The sequence below is a fragment of the Notolepis coatsorum genome (assembly GCF_963971535.1).
Source record: "Notolepis coatsorum genome assembly, chromosome: 14".
NCBI classification, from domain to species: Eukaryota; Metazoa; Chordata; class Actinopteri; order Aulopiformes; family Paralepididae; genus Notolepis; species Notolepis coatsorum.
In genome coordinates, this window is record NC_140178.1 from 65,489,510 (window position 1) to 65,509,470 (window position 19,961).

The 19,961-nt window shown below is 43.8% G+C and overlaps 1 protein-coding gene across 1 annotated transcript in view; it reads right to left on the reverse strand.

The window, feature by feature from the left end:
* Positions 1-2,411, reverse strand: part of fscn2a (fascin actin-bundling protein 2a, retinal) — a gene marked incomplete at both ends in the record, with an annotated part of 88,554 nt that extends 86,143 nt beyond the window's left edge. Inside the window, one exon of the mRNA XM_084328551.1 lies at positions 1,589-2,411. Coding sequence (XP_084184677.1) covers positions 1,589-2,411 — 823 coding nt within the window. The remainder of the gene's footprint in view (positions 1-1,588) is intronic.
* Between the last annotated feature and the right edge of the window lie 17,550 nt (positions 2,412-19,961).

Consider the following 19,961-nt stretch of genomic DNA (forward strand, 5'->3'; position numbering starts at 1 on the left):
ACCCACCTGCACTAGCAGATACGAGAGCGAGAGCCCCCCCCCCAAGTCCCCGAATCCCTCCCACCCATTTTATCTAGTGAAGCTGTTCCTCTGTGTGTGATTGGATTGGCTAGCTAGCGGCTAACGTTATGAGGGTGCATTGCAAAGCTTATTTATAAGCATTGACGTTTTCACTGCACATAGAAACAGCGCAGGGGGGTAAAGCTGGGATTTATAAGGACTCAGGAGCTTCCGCATTATATCCTTTCGCTGCTCATATAAACGTATCACAGTTGATTGTGGGCGGGCGCCGGGCGGTGGCAGATCAGAATTATTACACGTCACAGATCCGAGTAAATTCAGAATGGCTTAGTTCAGTGGGGGAGGTTCCTGCCTCAGCTATACTGAAGAAACGGGACTGGGTAGAGATTTCACATCTAGTCAGTGTTGGTACAACCCCACATTGCTAGAAAACAATGCAAACCACTGGAAAATGCCATTTATAAGATAGGGGACCTTTAAGATTTTCAATACATCCTCCTTTATACTGTTATTTTTTTTATCCAATCACATTGTCCAGGCACGGAAATATGGTTTCCTTTTCATAGCAGCCATGTCATCACAGGGTAAACACAGGTGTAAGGGTTAATAACATTAATTACGGTCCCATTCCATTTAGGTGTGCCAGGGTCAGGGTCCTAGTAGTGTATACTGTCTTACTGGAATGGTTGTGACACACCTAAAACAAATGGACCCATAATTAATGTTGTTAATTGCACCTGTATTTATGCCAAAATGACCGCTGTGAAATGACTTCTGAACTGGAGTGTGTACCAAATTAACTGCACAGTGAACTACTGAACTGAAGAGATGGCCAAACTGTAGATTACAGAACTCAACTGTAGACAACAGACTCATTGGATTTTATCTTTGGTCATTGGATTTTGGTTGTGTACTCTCAAAACACAACAACAACACTATTTTCAAGGGACCAGAAAATGGCTTCAGATATCACTTACAATGTGAAGGTAAATCACACAGGAACAATAAGAGCTGGTTTGGCTCAGTGGGACTTGTGATGGCTTGTGACCAATTTGCTAAGTGCTCTATTTTTTCCAACTGACATACATTACCCGGCATGTTATTTTGATATTGCTTTCAGTATAAACAACAATCCAGCATGATAACTATGAAAGGAGCGAATGGTTTTTTTTGGCGCTAGTTTTGAGCCATTGTATTTTTACCTGAATTTCCTTTCACTTCCCCGTATTCTTATTCTTTACCTTCAAAATACAGAGTAGACTTGCTGGCCTGTAGAGGCTTTCTGGGGAGTCTATTCACAGCATTTAGGAGAGAATATGTTGCATGCCATTGCTGCTCAGCTCTTAACAATGCATCTCTCCAAATGAATCATGCTTCCAATCACATCAGCCCTTTTGTACTCTTGGAGCAAGAATAAAATAAATAAAACCATCCTATCCAGTCCTTCACAAAAACCCTCCTATCGAATCCTTCACAAAACCCTCCTTATCCAATCCTTTACAAAACAAAAAGAAAATAATGACAAGTAAAAGGTGCTTTTCACAGCACCTCACAGTAGGCTGATTACCTTGCTTGACAGAGACAAATCTTTTGTTGGCAGCCTGGAAAACTACTTGTGGATGGCTCTCCTCTAAATCAAACAGCTCATCTTTTCCAGGCTTTGAGCATCGTCCAGAGCGCAGTGTGCCAGTGGGACCCATGGGTGTCAGGTACTTCCCATCGCAGTCCTTGAAGGCCAGCTTGCCAGATTTGAGCTCCAGGGTAAAGCTTGTGGTGGGGGTATTCTCCTTCACCAGTTTGCCGTCATTGCTGAGGAAGCGGCTGTCACAGGTCTTCAGGTTGTACTTGCCCTCTGTGTAGACCAAGGTGACCAGGGAGTCGACTCCCCAGGGTATGTTACTGGCCACTGATATCTCGCCATCTGAAGCAGACAGGTGGGCGTAGCGCTTGCGTGCAACACTGAGCAGGCTGGCCTGTGGATGGAGGGCAAGATGGACGGCCCATAGCTCTGGCTCTCCAATGGCCTGGGAAAAGCAGGACAGGTAGTCAGCTGAGCCTCCAAAGTAGCGCAGGTAGGGCTCTGACTGTAGCGCCCAGCGTCCGTCCGACTGGGCCACAATGAGGAAACGGCAGTCAGGGTCAGGTTTCTCAGCACCGCAGGTGATCTTCCCGTCCTTGTCGGAGGCCAGGTAGCGTCCCAGGTGGCTGCGTATAAACACCACCTGTCCATCCTGGTCGTCCTGCTCCAGTGTCCAGATCTGTTTCTTCTTCATGCTGGAGGCCGAGGCGTTCACCTTGTAGCCAAAGGCCTCTGCTGTCAGATAACGACTGTCATGGTTGATGAGGCCGAACTGCAGCTTCAGGGCATTGTTAACTCCGTTTGTGGGCATTGCTTAACGAGTCCACAAGGTTTCCAGTGAAAGCGTTAAGGACAAACAGGAGAAGGGTAAAGGGGGGGAAAATTTGCATGAGATAGAAAAAAGTAAGCAAAATATTTTACCCCCCTCTTCCGTCTGTCAAGCTGTAAATTAGCTCTACTTATCTCCTTGAATGAAATGTTCAGTATTCCTCTCTTGCTACGCTCTTTCTCTCTCTCTTCCCCAGAGGGCTGGCTCAGGCGCTTGCTCTCTGTTCCCTAATCAGTTGGGATTAAAATCAGCAGGACACAGCACCTCAATCCAACAAGCCGCTGACGTCACATACTAGTGCGCCAACCCCTCTCCCTCCCTCTCTTCCTCTTGCTCAAGGAGTCTTTGTTCTCTATCTGCCTCGCATCTACCTTTACTTTCATGCCATTCCATTTTCTCCTTCCTACTTTTCCATTTGCTCTCCCTCCCTACCGTATATATCTCACACTGACACCCTCATTTGTCAAGCTCAGTCCCTTTGGCTCTCAATCACATATTTAGGCCCATATACTCCTGGCCATGCCACCCAATCCAAGGATTATCCTAGCTCTGATCTGTTTGTGAGCTGCAGCCTAATTGGAAAATGTCCAGACCCCAACTCGAACCTCAAGATTTCCTCCACATAAATAAGCCTTCTGTGAGTGTGTTAAAGGCTCCGCACAAAGATGTGAATATCTTTCACAAAGAGCTTCTTTCACTCCTTCCATTTACTTTGTCCAAGCTTTATATACATCGTTTGGCTGATTATTCCGAGGCATAGTCTGAATTCCCAGAGCAGTAGAAAGGTTTCTTTGTGAGCACTGTACTTATCCATGTAGTGTTCTAATTTCATGAAAGCAGTTTGTCTCCATAAAACGTGTGAGCTGGGCAAAGACCAATTTGAATGTCCCACTGAATGGACTTAGCTATACAACATTATTTGCATTGTCTTTACTTTCACTTTGAAAGACTTTACTTTTTTAAGTTTCATCCAATTTCTTCCTCATTCCATTCAGTTTTCTTTGTAATCCCCCCAGCTCCTCTTCTCTGTCTGTATATCGGCAATCCAGTAACAAGAGGACAGGACCCCATGACCTTTGTCACAGCACATGGCAAGAAGATCGACCTTTCTAAGAGCATTATATACTGTACCTTGCTCACTAAGGTCCATGGGGGTGTACTGTAGGGAGTAAATTATGCAAAGTATACCTGGATACTATAAATACTGAACAGTGTGACCTCAACTATATAATGAGTTATATCAGCAATAATTAAAGCATTAGATTTGCAAATCTTCCTAGTGGGAGGTGTTGTAGTTTAGGTTTATTGCCCTTGACAGGGGACTGGGAGAGGGATTGGCACAGTGATCCCAGACCACTGTAGTAGGGGGTTAACTATCGCTAGGTAATCTAAGGGGAAATTGTGCTGTAGTAATCACCCTAAACTGAAGAGAAGCCATGCTAGTAATATAGCAAGGCACAGCATTCCTTAAAGGTGCTATAGAAAACATGGTAGAGTAATCATTTAAATAAATACATCCACAGAGCTTTTAGAAATGCTAGCATGGATACCCACTGCAACATTGTAACATATATTTAAATGTAATAATGGCAAAAAAGTTATTTATCTTTGGCATTTTTCCTCCCCAAAGGTCTTCAAGCAATTGCTCGTTTAAATATAAAAAAAAAAAGGTAGTGTCACATATACATTTCTGGGACAAAATCTTTTTGATCAGAGCTGAGTCAAATATTATGCCTGGACTTTGAAAACAGCAGACACACTAATTGTAAAGGCAATCCTACGGACCAAAGTTGCCTTGAGGCTCCAGGTATGACGTTGGCAGTTCGACACGCTCTGAATTGTAGTCCAAAAGAAAAGACGATAAAGATCCGATGTACTTTGTAAAATAAACAGGATTTATTTTAAAGGGGTTATGCACTGCTATTCCTAGCACTATTTGGGCAACTTTACACACTTCCTGTGAGTCTATGTAACACATCTGTAATTTTTATTCCAAAAATAATCATTGTTTTATATTTCTAATCTTGTACTCAAAACCAGCATTTTTCAGCCTCATGAAAGCAGGCTATTATTGGCTTGGCTCCACCCATACTAGCAGAATGCTTTGAGTGACAGCCACCCACCAAATAGCTCCGCCCATCTCCCCGTCAGAGATTAGGTTTCAGGTTACATACAAATATGGTATGTCATAAATATAGAGATGTAGCAGTACTGTCTATCTATATATATATAATATGTTACCATGAATTGAAATTGGGGGACCCTGATGTAAACAAGACGAAAGTCTTTCTCTGGTCTCCATCATAGCAGTACTGAGCAGTACTGTAGCAATACAAATATGGTATGTCATAAATATAGAGATGTAGCAGTACTGTCTATCTATATATATGTTACCACTATTTGTAAAAGCCACAACCACGTTACCATATTTGTAATAATGTAAATCATTGTGTCGTTGTACATATTGTGTATACACCGTTAGAAGCTAACATAGCTTAGCTTGGTAGCTATTGTGCTAACAACATATCCCGACGTCCGGCTCGCTGGCCGGCATGCACGCCCGACACAAAATGGTTCTCTCCTCTCTGTACACCCCCGTCCCCATGGGTACCCTGCCGGGGAGCCCATGGACGCGACAACGGCGGCAGCCGTAGGGTGCTCGAGCCCGCCGTAACGCTAGTGGTACACAATAGCTATGAGCTAACTAACGCTACGGCCGCCGCTGTTGTCGCGTCCACAAGCTCCCCGGCAGGACACCCGCGAGAACGGGGGCACACAAGGAGGAGAGAACCACCCCAAATCGAGCACTCATGCCGGCCGACAAGCCGGACACCGCGGTTGTTGTTAGCACAATAGTAGCCCACTGTGATGCACCGAGTGGGCCACCATTGATCAACATGCAGCGATGTGTAGCTTGCATGATGCGTGTGCAGTGCTTTGCCACACAGGTCTGAGAAGAGGACCTGCACATGATAGCAACCGGGAGCGTCGCGGAGCATTCAGCCTGCTGGCTACCTAGATCCACTTCAACCAGCCGAGCGTCGGGAGCTCCAGCAGCTTGTCGATGTGCTAATAGCCTGGAGCCAGCTACCGTTAGCTTGCAGAGGCTCCAGCACACCGACAAGCTGTGTAGCCAGCTACCGTTAGCTTGCAGAGGCTCCAGCACACCGACAAGCTGTGTAGCCAGCTACCGTTAGCTTGCAAAGGCTCCAGCACACCGACAAGCTGTTTAGCCAGCTACCGTTAGCTTGCAGAGGCTATTAGCACACCGACAAGCTGTGTAGCCAGCAGGCTGAATGCTCCGCGACGCTGGTTGAAGTGGATCTAGGTAGCCAGCAGGCTGAATGCTCAACGCCGCTCCCGGTTGCTAACGCCGGCCCCGGCTGGTGCTAAGTAGCTAGCGATCGCTCCCGAGTCCCGAGAGCTAACGCCGGTCTGTCTGTCGAAGACCGAGGGAACCGCATCAGGCTTCAGCTGATTAGTGATCTTCTGGACAAACCTTCCACCCTGCAGGTAGCAAGAATGGAGGCGGTCATTACTAAAACCACAGAGCCAATCACATCACCGTGCGCTATAAACAGCGCCCTGTGACGTGCACCAGGTCGTCAAATCAACATGACCTGATTTACTAGAGGCAAAGAGGGGATGGGCTGTAGCTGAGGAATTCGCCAATATAGTATTTAGGCCCAAAAACACATTGATACGAACTCCTATTACTATAATACAATGCTAGAGACTGAAAAATGACATTTATAATGCATAGCACCTTTAAAGCAAATTATTTATTATCACAACAGCCCCAAAAGCTGCCTATAAAACAAACAAAAAAGGGTTTGGTAAATTAACATAAACTAGCAATTAAGTATGGTCAAAAACTATATGGTACTGCCAGGGCCGCCTCAGGGGGTGTGCGAGCAGTGCGGTCGCACAGGGCCTCGCGGGAAGGGGAGCCTCGCACACAAAAAAATAAACAATTTTTTTTTTTATTTATTATTATTTTTTTTTCGTATTTTTCGTATTTTTTTTTTGTGAGGCCCCCCTTCCTGCGAGGCCCTTTTTCATCACAGACCTAAAATCTAGTTTTGCTTATATGCTTATATATTTCACATTAGACACGTTTGTAGAATGTGTCTGACTTGTTCCTGGCTCTCCGGCTCTGCAGCAGACATACTCACTATTGGAGCTCTGGGGCTCTGCAGCAGACATACTATTGGTTTCAACGAAGGGAGGGGTTACATGTGTACAGTCGGCCGGCGTGCGTCAGCTGCGTTTGACTATTTTCACGCGTGCAGCATTGGAGGTTATGCTTATGCCAGCCAAGACGAAGAGGACGGTCATTCGCAGATGGACTGAAGATGAAAGTTGTTGCATGTTAGACAGTTCAGTCAGGCTAGCCATGTCGGCTTAGCTAAAGGCAGGGACAGCTAGTTAGCTTTAGCTACGTTATAATATCGAGTGCTAACGTGTGGTTCAGTCGGGATAGCCATGATGATGTCGGCTAGTAGCTAGCTTAGCTAAAGGCTAACTAGCGTTAGCTAACCTAGAGAGAGCGCGTGCAGCATTGTTATGCCAAGATGAAGAGGACGGTCATTCGGCAGATGAACTTCGTCAACTCCACGCGGTTGTCTCCATCCTCTTGGACGTTTGGTGAGTTTTTAATGCACTCTATTCTATTCCCGCCGTGGATATCTCTCTCTCTCTCTCTCTCTCTCTCTCGGGCCGGCTAGCTATCGTGGCTAAGGCTAACGTTATGTTGGCTAACGTTATGTTGAGCCAAGCGGGCCGGCTAGCTAACGTAGCTAATGTTATATTGAGCCAAACGGGCCGGCTAGCTGTTGTAGCTAACGTTATATTGAGCCAAACGGGCCGGCTAGCTGTTGTAGCTAATGTTATATTGAGCCAAGCGGGCCGGCTGGCTAACGTAGCTAACGTTATATTGAGCCAAACGGGCCGGCTAGCTGTTGTAGCTAATGTTATATTGAGCCAAGCGGGCCGGCTAGCTAACGTAGCTAACGTTATATTGAGCCAAACAGGCCAGCTAGCTGTTGTAGCTAATGTTATATTGAGCTAAAGCGGGCCGGCTAGCTAACGTAGCTAACGTTATATTGAGCCAAACGGGCCGGCTAGCTGTTGTAGCTAACGGTGTGTACCTGGTGTCAGTACCTGGCTACTCTATTTGCAGTTAGCCTATTTAGCTGATGTCGGCCGTTGGCTCCTTGCTACTTTGTTTTCTCTGGTATAGACCCTCTTCTCTTTGGATTTAAGTGTTGATCTTTGTCCTTTTGGATCTATGTATATTCATGTTGCCTTTGTGAAGTTATCTTTTCCTTCTGTTTTGTTCTTCCATTAAAAGTTGAATATCCTTTAGGGGCTCATCTTAGCTGTCTTGCTTATCTCTCTCATACATGCTCTCTCTCTAACACACACACACACAGACATGCTCTCTCTCTCTAACACACAAACACACATGCTCTCTCTCTCTTTCTAACACACACAGACATGCTCTATATCTCTCTCTAACACACAAAATGACATGCTCTCTCTCTATATATGTCTCTCTCTTTCTAACACACATATACATGCTCTCTCTCTAACACACACACACACAAACAGACATGCTCTCTCTCTACCTCTCTCTTTCTAACACACACAGACATGCTCTATCTATCTCTCTCTCTTCAATTCAAATGGGCTTTATTTCACATTCTTGTATTTCTCCCAGTAGGTATGGGAGTTTTGAGTTATTGTCCATGTTTTCAAAGTCTCTTTGGGTGTTTGCAATTTGTTGGAAGTATATGTCTTGGTATAGTGGGCAGGTTGTTAAGAAGTGGAGCTCGGTTTCCACCTCATCTTGTGTGCAGTGGGTCTGTCTTCGCTTGGGAGCCATGTCTGCCTATGGCGGCCTTTCTCGATGGCTAGGCTGTGCTCGCTGAGTCTGTACCTAGTCAAGGATCTTCTTAGTATTGGGTCAGTCACAGTGCTCAGGTATTCTGCCACTGTGTACTCTCTGTTTAGGGCCAAATAGCATTTCAATTTGCTCTGGTTTTGGGTTGTTTCTTTCCAATGTGTCTCTCTCTCTCTCTCTCTCTCTCTCTGGCCTTGCTCTGGTGGAGGGTCAGGGGCATTGCCGGGTCTGTGCAGCGATAACACTGTATATTGACTCTCTCTCGCTCTCTTGCTCTCTCGCTCTCTCTCTTGCTATATGTTGGTTGTTTCATGCCCAGCCTCAGGCACCGCTATTATTTAAGAATATGTTGACTGTATGAAAAAAGAAAAGGAAAAAAAAATTACCTTTTGGGGGGGGCCCTCGCGTTTAAATCTTGCACAGGGCCTCGCACTTCTCCCAGGCGGCCCTGCCATGATCGTACATACTTTTTGAAGCCAGTTAACCCGTTTAATGCTGCTAGGCAGGCTGTTCCACAGTACTGCAGCTGAGTAAAGAAAGGTCTGCTGGCCGTACGAAATGAGTTTGAATCTAAACTGAACTATGTTTGTGTCTCTACCTCTGGTTTCATGGCTATGATTGTTTTTTTTTACATATTTGAAGTAATTGTGAATAGGGATGCCCCGATCGATCGGCCAGCGATCGGTATCGGCCGATATTCAGTATAAATATGAGATCGGTGATTGGTGATAATGCTTTATTTTCGCCGATCGTCAAAACCGATCGAAAAACATGATCCAATTCTCAGCGGAGATCTCACTGCAGACTTCTCTCTCAGACACACAGCTGCCTGCAGCATATGGACTCCTCCTCCCCAGCCCCTCCCGCACTTGTGTAAACAAGAGGCTATGCCTCGCAGACTGCTATAGTCTGGTGCATGCGACGTGAGCTAACGTTGGCTACCTACCGTAGTACCGAGCTAACGTTACTGTTTAAATTAAATGACCCAGTGACTACATGAGGCATTGTCTAACGTTATCTAGCTGGCTAGCTACTGATAGCTGCTGATATCAACAAATGCTCCAGCAATAGTCGAGTGCATGATAACTTACCTCCGTTGACTCTGTAGCGCACGTTAGCTCTAAACTAAATAGTTCACTGAGGCGTTGTCTTAACGTTATCTAGCCGGCTAGCAGTAGCTACAGATAGCTCCTGATATCAATGTCTTATAACATTGATTCGATGCGTATTCGAGCTGAGGGCACGCTGAATGTGATTTACACCAATAGGGTCCAGCTGCAGCGCCGGAGAATCCTGGCCGTAGCTGGAGGCTACTCGAGTACACACAGACAGTGGAGCTGTTTGCAGATAGCGAGCATTTTGACTTGTTGCGTGGTGGCGTTGTCTCGCAGATAATACAACTACAAGTACAAGTCTAATTATATAATATATATATTTTATAAAAAAAGAAATCAAACAAATTATATAAAATTATTTAAAAAAAATCTTTTTTATCAAAAACAATCGGTATCGGATCGGTATCGGCCGATATGGCTCAAGACGATCAGTGATTGGTATCGGTGGCAAAAAACGTGATCGGGGCATCCCTAATTGTGAAGGTAGCTTGGCACCTCCCCTTTATAAATCCTATAGACTATGGCATTGTTTTATCATGGATACTCTTTTTTCCACCTGAGCCACCCTAGGCTGTTGAAGTGGGGCTGGTCTAAGTGAGTACGAGTGGGGAGCTGCAGGACCTAACTAGCTTGTTCTGGGCAGTTTGAAGTCTATTTTTCACGTTGCTGGGGGCACTGTCATACCAGGACAAGCTAGCATAGTCAAAATGACACTGAACTAATGCCCCTGCAAGTGCTCTAAGAGCTTTCCTGTCCAGGTATTTCGAATTTCTTGCTAGTATGTATTCTGTTGTTATCATAATATTCTAACAATTGATGGGAAAGGGACATTTCATGGGATGGGCATGATAGCTGCCTTGACACCAGGACAGAAGACAGACCAAAGGATTCCGAGGTTCAGAATTAATGAACTGAATCTTGTGCAGAGGTCAAAAGTTGTGATAATAGATTATCACTTTGCCAAACACTTTTGCAGAGACACCACATTTAAAGAACTTCCAAGACTCGCAGAATGTAACAAGATGGTTGATCTGCTTTGGGAGTTATTGTTCAATTTCAAACAGCCTACACCTGGTTGGCAGGGGATGATGCACATTATTCATAAGGGAGATGAACATCCAGGGCAGTCTTCAGTGAGATACTTACCAATGATAGACATGTACTCCGGAGACAAAACATGCATTCTGTCAACACTGGAGTTCATTTGTGGTCTGGCATCCAAACACCACCTTGCCCCAGTAGTTACATTTGACCAACCCCTATATTGGAAAGCAGCAGAGATAATCCTAGATTCACCACAGTGCAGTCACCTCAAGTCCTTTGTCCTGCTCCTAGGAGGATTTCACACATTTATGAATTTGCTAGGAGCAATTGGTACACTGATGGACGGTACAGGACTTAAGGACATTCTAGGGGTAGTCTATGGGGAGAACTCAGTAGCCCATATGATGACAGGCAAATCAGTTCAGAGAGCAATCCGTGGCCATCTTCTGGTTGACAAATGTCTTAACCGCATGATAATATCAGAAATGGTAGATGATAGTCATGAATTTGCAGCAATGGTTGAACAGTCTGAAGCAATGTATACCTCAATAGTTAAGGGTGAAATGCCATTGGAAACAGTGTTCACATCAGAGACCCTCATTACAATAAATGAAGAGCTGGGAAAAAGGAAAATGGAACTGTGTGCTAGATCCAAAACTAGTCAGTTGTGGCTAAATTACCAACACATGTTAGAAGTTGCTAGGTCACTGATAACAGCAGATCGCACAGGTTCCTGGCTTTTGCACCTACGCGCTGTTTCTGAATGCATGCCGATATTCGCTGCGGCTGGGCATTACAATTACTTGAAATCGGCACACTTTTATGTCCAAGAGATGAGTACACTTCACATCAACCACCCAGATGTCTTCAGACAATTTGAAAAGGGTTTTCATGTTATCCGTCGCAGCAGCCAATCATGGGCAGGCCTCAGCTCAGATCTTGTAATCGAAACAACATTGATGAGGTCATTGAAGACTACAGGAGGGATGACACATGGAAGTGGAATGACCGACAATCAGAGATCCCTTTGGACAATGTCAAAGGGCATAACATCAGAGTATAACACCGCAATGCAGGAGTTCTCAAACCAGACATACACAACATCAGAACAGCACAAGGATTCAACAGAGGCAAGGATGAAAAGGGATGCTGCTGACCTGGAGAAGATCACTTCAAAACTTGCTATATGTTCACCTTTCTCTCCAGACTCTTCTTTAAGGAATGTTGTTACAGGTGTTGTCGCTGAGGATGGAGTGAACGTGCATGATTATGACTCTGTTGGACGCAACATCATGCACAAAATGATCGGACAGCCGGCATTCACATTTTCATTTAGTAGAAAGGATAAAGCCATAACCCTTGGACAAAAATCGTCTATCATGGTTGCTCCTGATCGAATCATTGATTCTGCACTTCTTTTTCAACGTTTCCTTATTGTCTCCCAAAGTGGAGAGCTGTCATTGGAGGAGGTTATGCGTTACGAACTCAGTCCTTTCCCTCCTGCCCTCTTTGAAGCCAGAAACGTCTTCCGCAAAGCTGATAAACCACAACTAGCGCACGCGATCTGTGATCATGCAAGTGATGCAATCCTAGATTCTGTACCAGAAACGGAGCATTATGTTCTTGATGGTGGTTCACTCCTTCACCGAATACAATGGAAGCACGGACAAAGCTATGGTAAAATTGCACAGTCATATGCAGACTTCACCATCCAACATTATGGCTCAGCTACAACCATTGTGTTTGATGGCTATGAGGATGGGCCATCCATTAAAGACAACACACATCAAAGAAGAGGAAACAATATTCATCCCATTGTCAACTTCACTGCTGAGACAGAGTTCTCAGGTAAGAAGGAGGAGTTCCTGTCAAGAGATCTGAATAAACAGAAACTGATCCACATGATAAGTGATGAACTGAAAGAACGGGATTGCACTGTGGTCAATTCACTTGGAGATGCTGATGTAGACATAGTAAGGGCCGCAGTGGGATCATCTCTTCTTCACACCACGACGCTGATTGGAGAAGATACTGATCTCCTCGTCTTACTTCTTTACTATGCACAGAGAGATAGCAAGGGCCTTTATTTCAGATCAGACAAGTCGAAAGCTGATGGCAGTTTCAAAGTGTACGCCATAAACCATTTGAAAGAAGTACTCGGACAGGATCTGTGTTCTCAGTTGCTGTTCATCCATGCTGTGACTGGCTGTGACACAACTTCCCGGATCTTCGGAGTTGGCAAAAAGACAGCATTCCAAAAACTTGTAAAAGGGGATCCTGTCCTTCAGGCTTGTGCCAATGCATTCACTGTACCAAACCAGACAACAGATGTGATCGATGACCTTGGGTGCCAAGCAATGGCTGTCTTTTTTGGTGGAAAGTGCACAGATTCGCTTGCAAAAATGAGATATAACATTTTCAGCAAGAAGGTTGTCTCAGCTTCATCAACGGTAACGCCTGAACGTCTACCACCAACTGAATCTGCTACCAAATTCCACTGTCGTAGAGCATACTACCAGGTCATGGTCTGGATGGGAACAGATGATGGTATAGATGCTCTAGACTGGGGCTGGAACCTGCAGGACAATAGATTTGTCCCACTCATGTCAACAATGAATGCTGCTCCAGACAGTCTCTTGAAGGTCATTCATTGTAACTGTACCACTGCCTGCAAGACACTTCGCTGCTCATGCAGAAAATATGGACTACCTTGTACTACTGTCTGTGGACCATGTCAACTTCATGAATGTGACAATCCACATAACAAGTTTCTCCCAGAGGATCCTGAAGATGATGATGAGTAGGCCTAAAGACCACAATAAGTGGGTCATTTATTTTGTGTTCAACACCAAAGCCAGCTTTCTAGGTTGAATATAATAACCAATTTTAATTTTAGCCAAAATAAGCTACAGGCAGCCATTTTGATGATGCAAATGATGCATTCCTAGCAGATATATTTAGCTAGATATTTTGCTCGTTATTAATGTATAGAGGTGCCAGAATCAGTTTATAAATCCTTTAGAAATGTTTTCCCATTTGAGATACAGGCATTCTAAGCTCCCAGTCGTCATTTTGGACACCATTTTGAAAATTAAGCCTCTTCGGAAGGTGTATTTCCCTAAAACTTTAGTATGTTCCTAAGTATGTCTAGGGGTACTTGGGGTACCAGAATCAAATGACAAAATCATTTATATAATTTTTATATTGACATATATATAGCCATTTTAAGCTTGGCCAGCCGCAATTTTGGACGCCATCTTGAAAATGAAGGTGGAAGGTGTATTTTCCTAGATTTTTAGTATGTTAGTGAGCATGCCCAGAGGTACCAGAATCAGTTGAGAAATCCTTTGCACCATTTTCTTAATTTGAGATATAGCCATTTTAATCACCCCGGCGCCATCTGGGACGCCATCTTGGAAATGACGGCTTTCGGAGGGGTCGATTTTGGTCGACTTTTAGTATGTTATTTAGCACGCCCAATACTACCAGAATCCATTGAAAAACCTTTTGTATCAATTTTTTTGGGGTTAAACCATATATTGACTCGCCTACAGGGCCTACCTGTGTACAAGCCCGCTCGATAGCCAAACCTTGCACACTGCTCCTTGATCTGCTGCCACCAGACGAGGAAACATCAGAATAGGCCTGACGTGTCGCTGAAACATGCCCTGAAGATTCCAGGGGTAAGCAAACCTCCGGTAAGCATTCAACATTACGCAATTTCTCTAATCCTTTCATAGCACTAGTTACATAGGGCGACTTGCGACCGCTATGATGGAAACGAAATAGAGGAAGAGTGAGTGGTGACCACGCCTAGTACTTTATAGTACGCCTCTATAGGGGCCTGGCAGGTGGTGGGTGTATTTGTTTTTCGTTGATGGTGTACAGTAGGTACATGAGATGAGGTATATCTCGGTATGGCTTAAGAGCGGGACGCGATGCCAAGTACGAATATATAACAGGTTCTTCTTGGGCATCAACCCGGAGAAAGGCTCCAGGGGAAAGAAACAAAGCTCTATTAACCCTCATGTGACCACCCTTCTCCGGAAGCTGATAGATTTTGAATGGTCTGCATAGACAACTGTCATAATCCTGTCGTCCCTGCTCCTCTTTTTTTTCTTTTGAGTGTGTGCATGAAAACTGTTAATTTATTAGTTCCTGGATCTTTTTGTGTACCGCCCCTTTCCAAGATGGCTGCACGTTTGTGAGTTGTGAGTTTGTCTCTGTTTTTACCTCGACTAATGTCGGCTGAACTGGATTAAATTCCCAATCATTTTGTCTGGAAGCAACAGTAGTCTACATGCTACATGAAAATCAATCTTTGAGCTGGACTACGTGCTTACTCCTAAACTCCTGCTTGCTGCTACAATAGCTGAGTCACTGTCAACTGAGTTGTGAGTTTGTCTGATTGATATCAATCAATCAATCAGTCTCTGTTTTTACCTCGACTAATGTCGGCTGAACTGGATTAAATTCCCAATAATTTTGTCTGGAAGCAACAGTAGTCTACATGCTACATGAAAATCAATCTTTGAGCTGAACTACATGCTTACTGCTAAACTCCTGCTTGCTGCTACAATAGCTGAGTCACTGTCAACTGCGTCTGACTAAACACCACCAAGCATCACCACCAACTGTGCTGCTCTTCACTCCTCTCCTATAATCAGTCTGCTCATCTCACACTGCTTGCTGTTCCCGGGCCTGGCTCCGGGTCTAGTCAACGACCCCTTACCCCTCTGCGATCCTCTCATACCAGGGGCGCGGGAAGGGGGGGTGCGGGGGGTGCTGCAGCACCCCCTCTCAATTATTGCAAAAAAAAAAAAAATTATGGCAGTATTTATATATTTGTATATACTGTAACTGTATAACTGTAACACTGTATATTATAAGTTTATCCTGCTCAAAGCACGTCACCATTTTAATATTGTGTGTATTGAGCCGTACTGTATTGTAGCCATTCTCCAATCTGTTAAATAAAGTTTTCATTCATTCATTACACTACTGTATGTACACAATCATACGTGTAAAACCGAGTAGATTTTCGAGTGATGACAGACTGTCACAGACTGATTGAATGACAGGTGAAACAACTAATTGTATTCACCTCCCGTCTCCCGCCCTTCCCACGCGCCACGAACCACTGAGCTACTGTGATACAGTGCTTGCGCAGTCAGTCGATTTGAGCTAGTAGTCAGACTTTGCTAGCACAGAATGTCTCACTCGCAGAAAAGAAAAATATCAGATTTATTTTCGAAACGTCCCGCCGGTCCCAGTGACAGTCCCACTAAATCTGATAAACGTCAGAGAGAGACAGAGACGACAGGTTCAGCCTCAGCATCAGGTATTGAAGAGTTAACTGAGTCTGTTCCCCTATACCCCCCCTCGGGCGCCAGGGGCTTCCACTGAGGGGTGATGCAAATAGGGATGGGGTGTTATGGCAGCTCATGATGGAAAGAGTGCGCACCGAGTCTGATCCCGAGTTGAAGAATTGGCTCCAAAAGAGAGACAACTGGATGTCCAACAACATCCAAAACGAAATCTTACAGCTGCTTGCCCATGATATTCAGCGACAAATTAGAGGCAAAGCATCCAAAAGCCCAATCTTTGGCTTGAGCGCTGACGGAACCACTGATGTCACTCACTGGAAAAGAACAATTCTTGTGTAATATACAGTTAGCCGATGACAACTTGGAAGCTCAGAACTTCTTTTGGGGTTTTTACAATGCCCGGCCCAGACACAACAGCCGAGACGCTGTTTTTGTGTATAAAATACTTTTACGCCTCGACCTGCCCATGGAGAGGCTGATAGGATACTGTTTTGACGGGGCCAGCAACATGTCTGGGGGGTACAGGCTAGACCAGGGGTTCCCAAATTTTTCAGGCCGCGACCCAAAATAAACGGTGTCAGAGAGCCGCGACCCCCACTATTATAGGAGGTAAAAAAAATATTTTAAATGGAAATGTATGGTTGAAACATGCAAACGTTCAAACGCACACACACTAATAAGCATTGGAGGCTTTTAACCAGGGCCGGACTGGGGAAATCATTCAGGCCAGGAAATATAGCCCCAGTCAGGCCACTTTTAAAGCAGGGGGTCTGGGGGTCCCCCACCAGGAATTTTTTTGTTACAAAGACTTAATTTCCTGCATTCTGGTGCAGGCATTTTTATTTTTTTGTACCCTTTAAATGCCAGTGTTTGTGATGGCATCACAACTTATTGTTAAAAAACAGGCTAGCATATGTATGATTAGCAACAACACAGATTTTTATGGATTTTCAGTTTTTTGTAATTGATAAATACAATATTTTATTCAACTTCAGCCCTGATCATAACACCACATATTCATTTTATAATTCTAACCCTTTAAATGCCAGTGTGTGTGATGGCATATATTTGCAATATATCAAATGCAAAGTAAATTTTTCTGGGGGGGATTATTACAGGCTAGCATGTGTCAATGATTAGCAGTTTTTCGTAAGGATCCCGCCTCCACCAATCACATGCGGCTCCCTTTGTGTGTGTGTGAGAGCAAGAGAGAGAGAGAGAGAGATAGTTCTCCAACTTGTGTGAGTTGCAGTGATCTCCTGGTTGTTCCCCACCTAGGTTATCTAACTATTGCGCTGGTGCAAATAGAAACACTGGCCTGGCCTGCTTCTAAGTTCAGTGGCCTGACCGAAAAAAAAAAAACGTCCTTTTTTTATCTGGCGACCCCCCAGCACCCCCTGCCGTTTTATAGTTCCCGCGTGCCTGACCTCCCCCTGGTCTCGTCCAACTGCTACCCCTCGAATCCCCTACCCTCTCGTACACATTTGTGTTCAAAGCCGTTCTGTTGTGCATCGAACTTTTGCTGAAATCATGCGTGTTGCGTTCGCTGTACTAACTCTGTTCTATTTGCTAACACAAATGGAACAGCAAGGAAATGGACTTGGTGAACTTTTCTCGTCCCGTTTATCACTCCAGCACACAAAATCCACTTGGACCTTTCTATCTAGGTTCAGGTGTAGTAGACCTACTAGAATTGTGACTTTATCCCCAGATCAATTGTCTGTTACCATGATATGTCACTATGCACTAAAAAACTATTTCACTATGTCAACGGACTCTCTTTTCTACTCCATTCTAAGCTCTGATGTAAATTCAAAGTGTAACTCCCCTAAAATGGCTAAATTAAGATGCATGGTTGTGTTACTGCTGATGATCTCTGGTAATGTTCAACCAAATCCTGGTCCTGATCTTCATTGTATTCAGACTCCTTCTGACTTCAATGCAAGATCTGGACTTGGCATCATTCATGTAAATGTTAGAAGTCTCTTGCCGAAAATTGATTTTGTTCGAATCTGGGCGCAGACAACGGGAGCTGATATCATTATAATTTCTGAGACTTGGTTAAACAAATCTATTTGCGATAACGACATTTCCATTGATGGCTATAATTTAAGTCGTACTGATCGTCGTAAACGTGGTGGTGGCATAGCTGTCTATGTTAAATCCAAATACCACACCAAAGTGTTAGTAACGAAATCTATACCTAAGCAGTTCGAAATAATCGCCTTACAAATTGAATTATCAAAGGGTTGCAATGTCACGGTTGTCGGCTGTTACAGACCTAATTCTGCTGTAAAGGAAACGTTAGCCGCAATATCTGACATTATTTCCCAATTAACGGACAATGAAATAGTCATTGTTGGTGATTTCAATTGGGACTGGTTATCTCCGGCGTCAGATGAATTTAAAGCATATTGCAATTCAATGAATTTTACGCAATTAATACTCTCCCCAACTCGCCCAAATCTGAAATGTCCTGAAAAATCTACACTTATTGACTTGTTCTTAACAAATAATCCTCATAAGTATACCTCGATAGGCATGTTTCCTAATGACGTGAGTGACCATTGTGTTATTGCGGGTGTTAGGGATACAAAGATATCGAAGTCAAAACCTCGCTACATTATTAAACGTGATACAAAGCACTTTTTTGAACAGGGATTTTGGCAGGATATGTACCTAAATGATTGGAGCAGGGTCTCTTTAATACCTGACGTTGAATTAGCATGGAATCTCTTCCTGGATATGTTTTTGCCAATTGTAGACAGACACGCCCCCTTTAGGAAGTATAGAGTTAGGGGCAGGGATAACCCCTGGTTTTCTAAAGATTTATCCAACCTCATACGAGAAAGGAATCTCATCTGGGCCAAGGCAAGGAAGGCAAACTCTGAAGCTCTCTGGACCACTTTTAGATGTTTAAGAAATAAATGTACTTCCTTAGTAAAGAAGGCCAAATCAAGTTTTTATCTCACTCTCACAACAGAAAACCTAAATAACCCACAGAAATGTTGGCAGACAATCAAATCCTTATCCCCAAATAGCACAGCTGGTCTTCCACCCTGTATTGTATCTGGTCTATCTACTGTGTATGAGAAAACTGAGATGCTCAACTGCTTTAACAAACACTTTGTCTCTTCTGGGTTTCTCTTTGATCAAGTAACAAACAATACCACAACACAGGTCACACTTGAAACTGAGCCCCCATCACATAATACATTTGATTTTCAGCCCTTCTCTATTGGTGAAGTGCATAAAGCCCTTAAGAATTTGAATCCTAAAAAACGGCTGGGCCAGACAAACTGGATCCCTATTATTTAAAGCTATCTGCTGATTTTATTGCAGAACCTCTAACTTATATTTTTAACTTAACCTTGACTTGTAATGAAATACCCAAGATTTGGAAAAAGGCTCATGTTCTACCCCTGTTAAAAGGTGGTGAGCCTTCAAACCCCAACAACTACAGGCCAATTTCTAATTTGTCAGCTTTAGCCAAGATACTGGAAACTCTGGTAAGTAATCAGCTGAAGGAGTTCTTATATAACAATGCTATTTTATCTTGTGATCAATCTGGTTTTAGGAAATGTCACAGTACCGTTACAGCAGCTACAAAGGTAGTAAACGACATAATTGAGGCTTTAGATAGGAAACAACATTGTGCTTCCCTTTTTATTGATTTTTCAAAGGCATTTGATACAGTGGACCATAATATAATGAAGCATAGGCTAATTAATGTAGGACTGTCTGACTCTGCTGTTGGCTGGTTCTGTAATTATCTTGCTGACAGGACTCAATGTGTTCAGGCTGATGGTTTTTATTCTGATGTTTTATCTGTCCACAAGGGGCTGCCACAAGGTTCTGTTCTAGGACCATTGTTATTTACAATCTATATCAATAATCTAGGCAAAAATGTTCCAAATGCAAACTTTCATTTTTATGCTGATGACACTGTCATTTACTGTTGTGCTAATACGTTGACAAAAGCTCTGGAAAGTTTGCAAAATACGTTTAAAGAAATAGAATCCCAACTTCAGCAACTAAAGCATGTTTTAAATCCGGAAAAAACAAAAATGATGATTTTTACTAAATCCAAAACAAAAATGCCTTGTCTTGCCTCTATACACACATCGCAAGGCATTCCTAT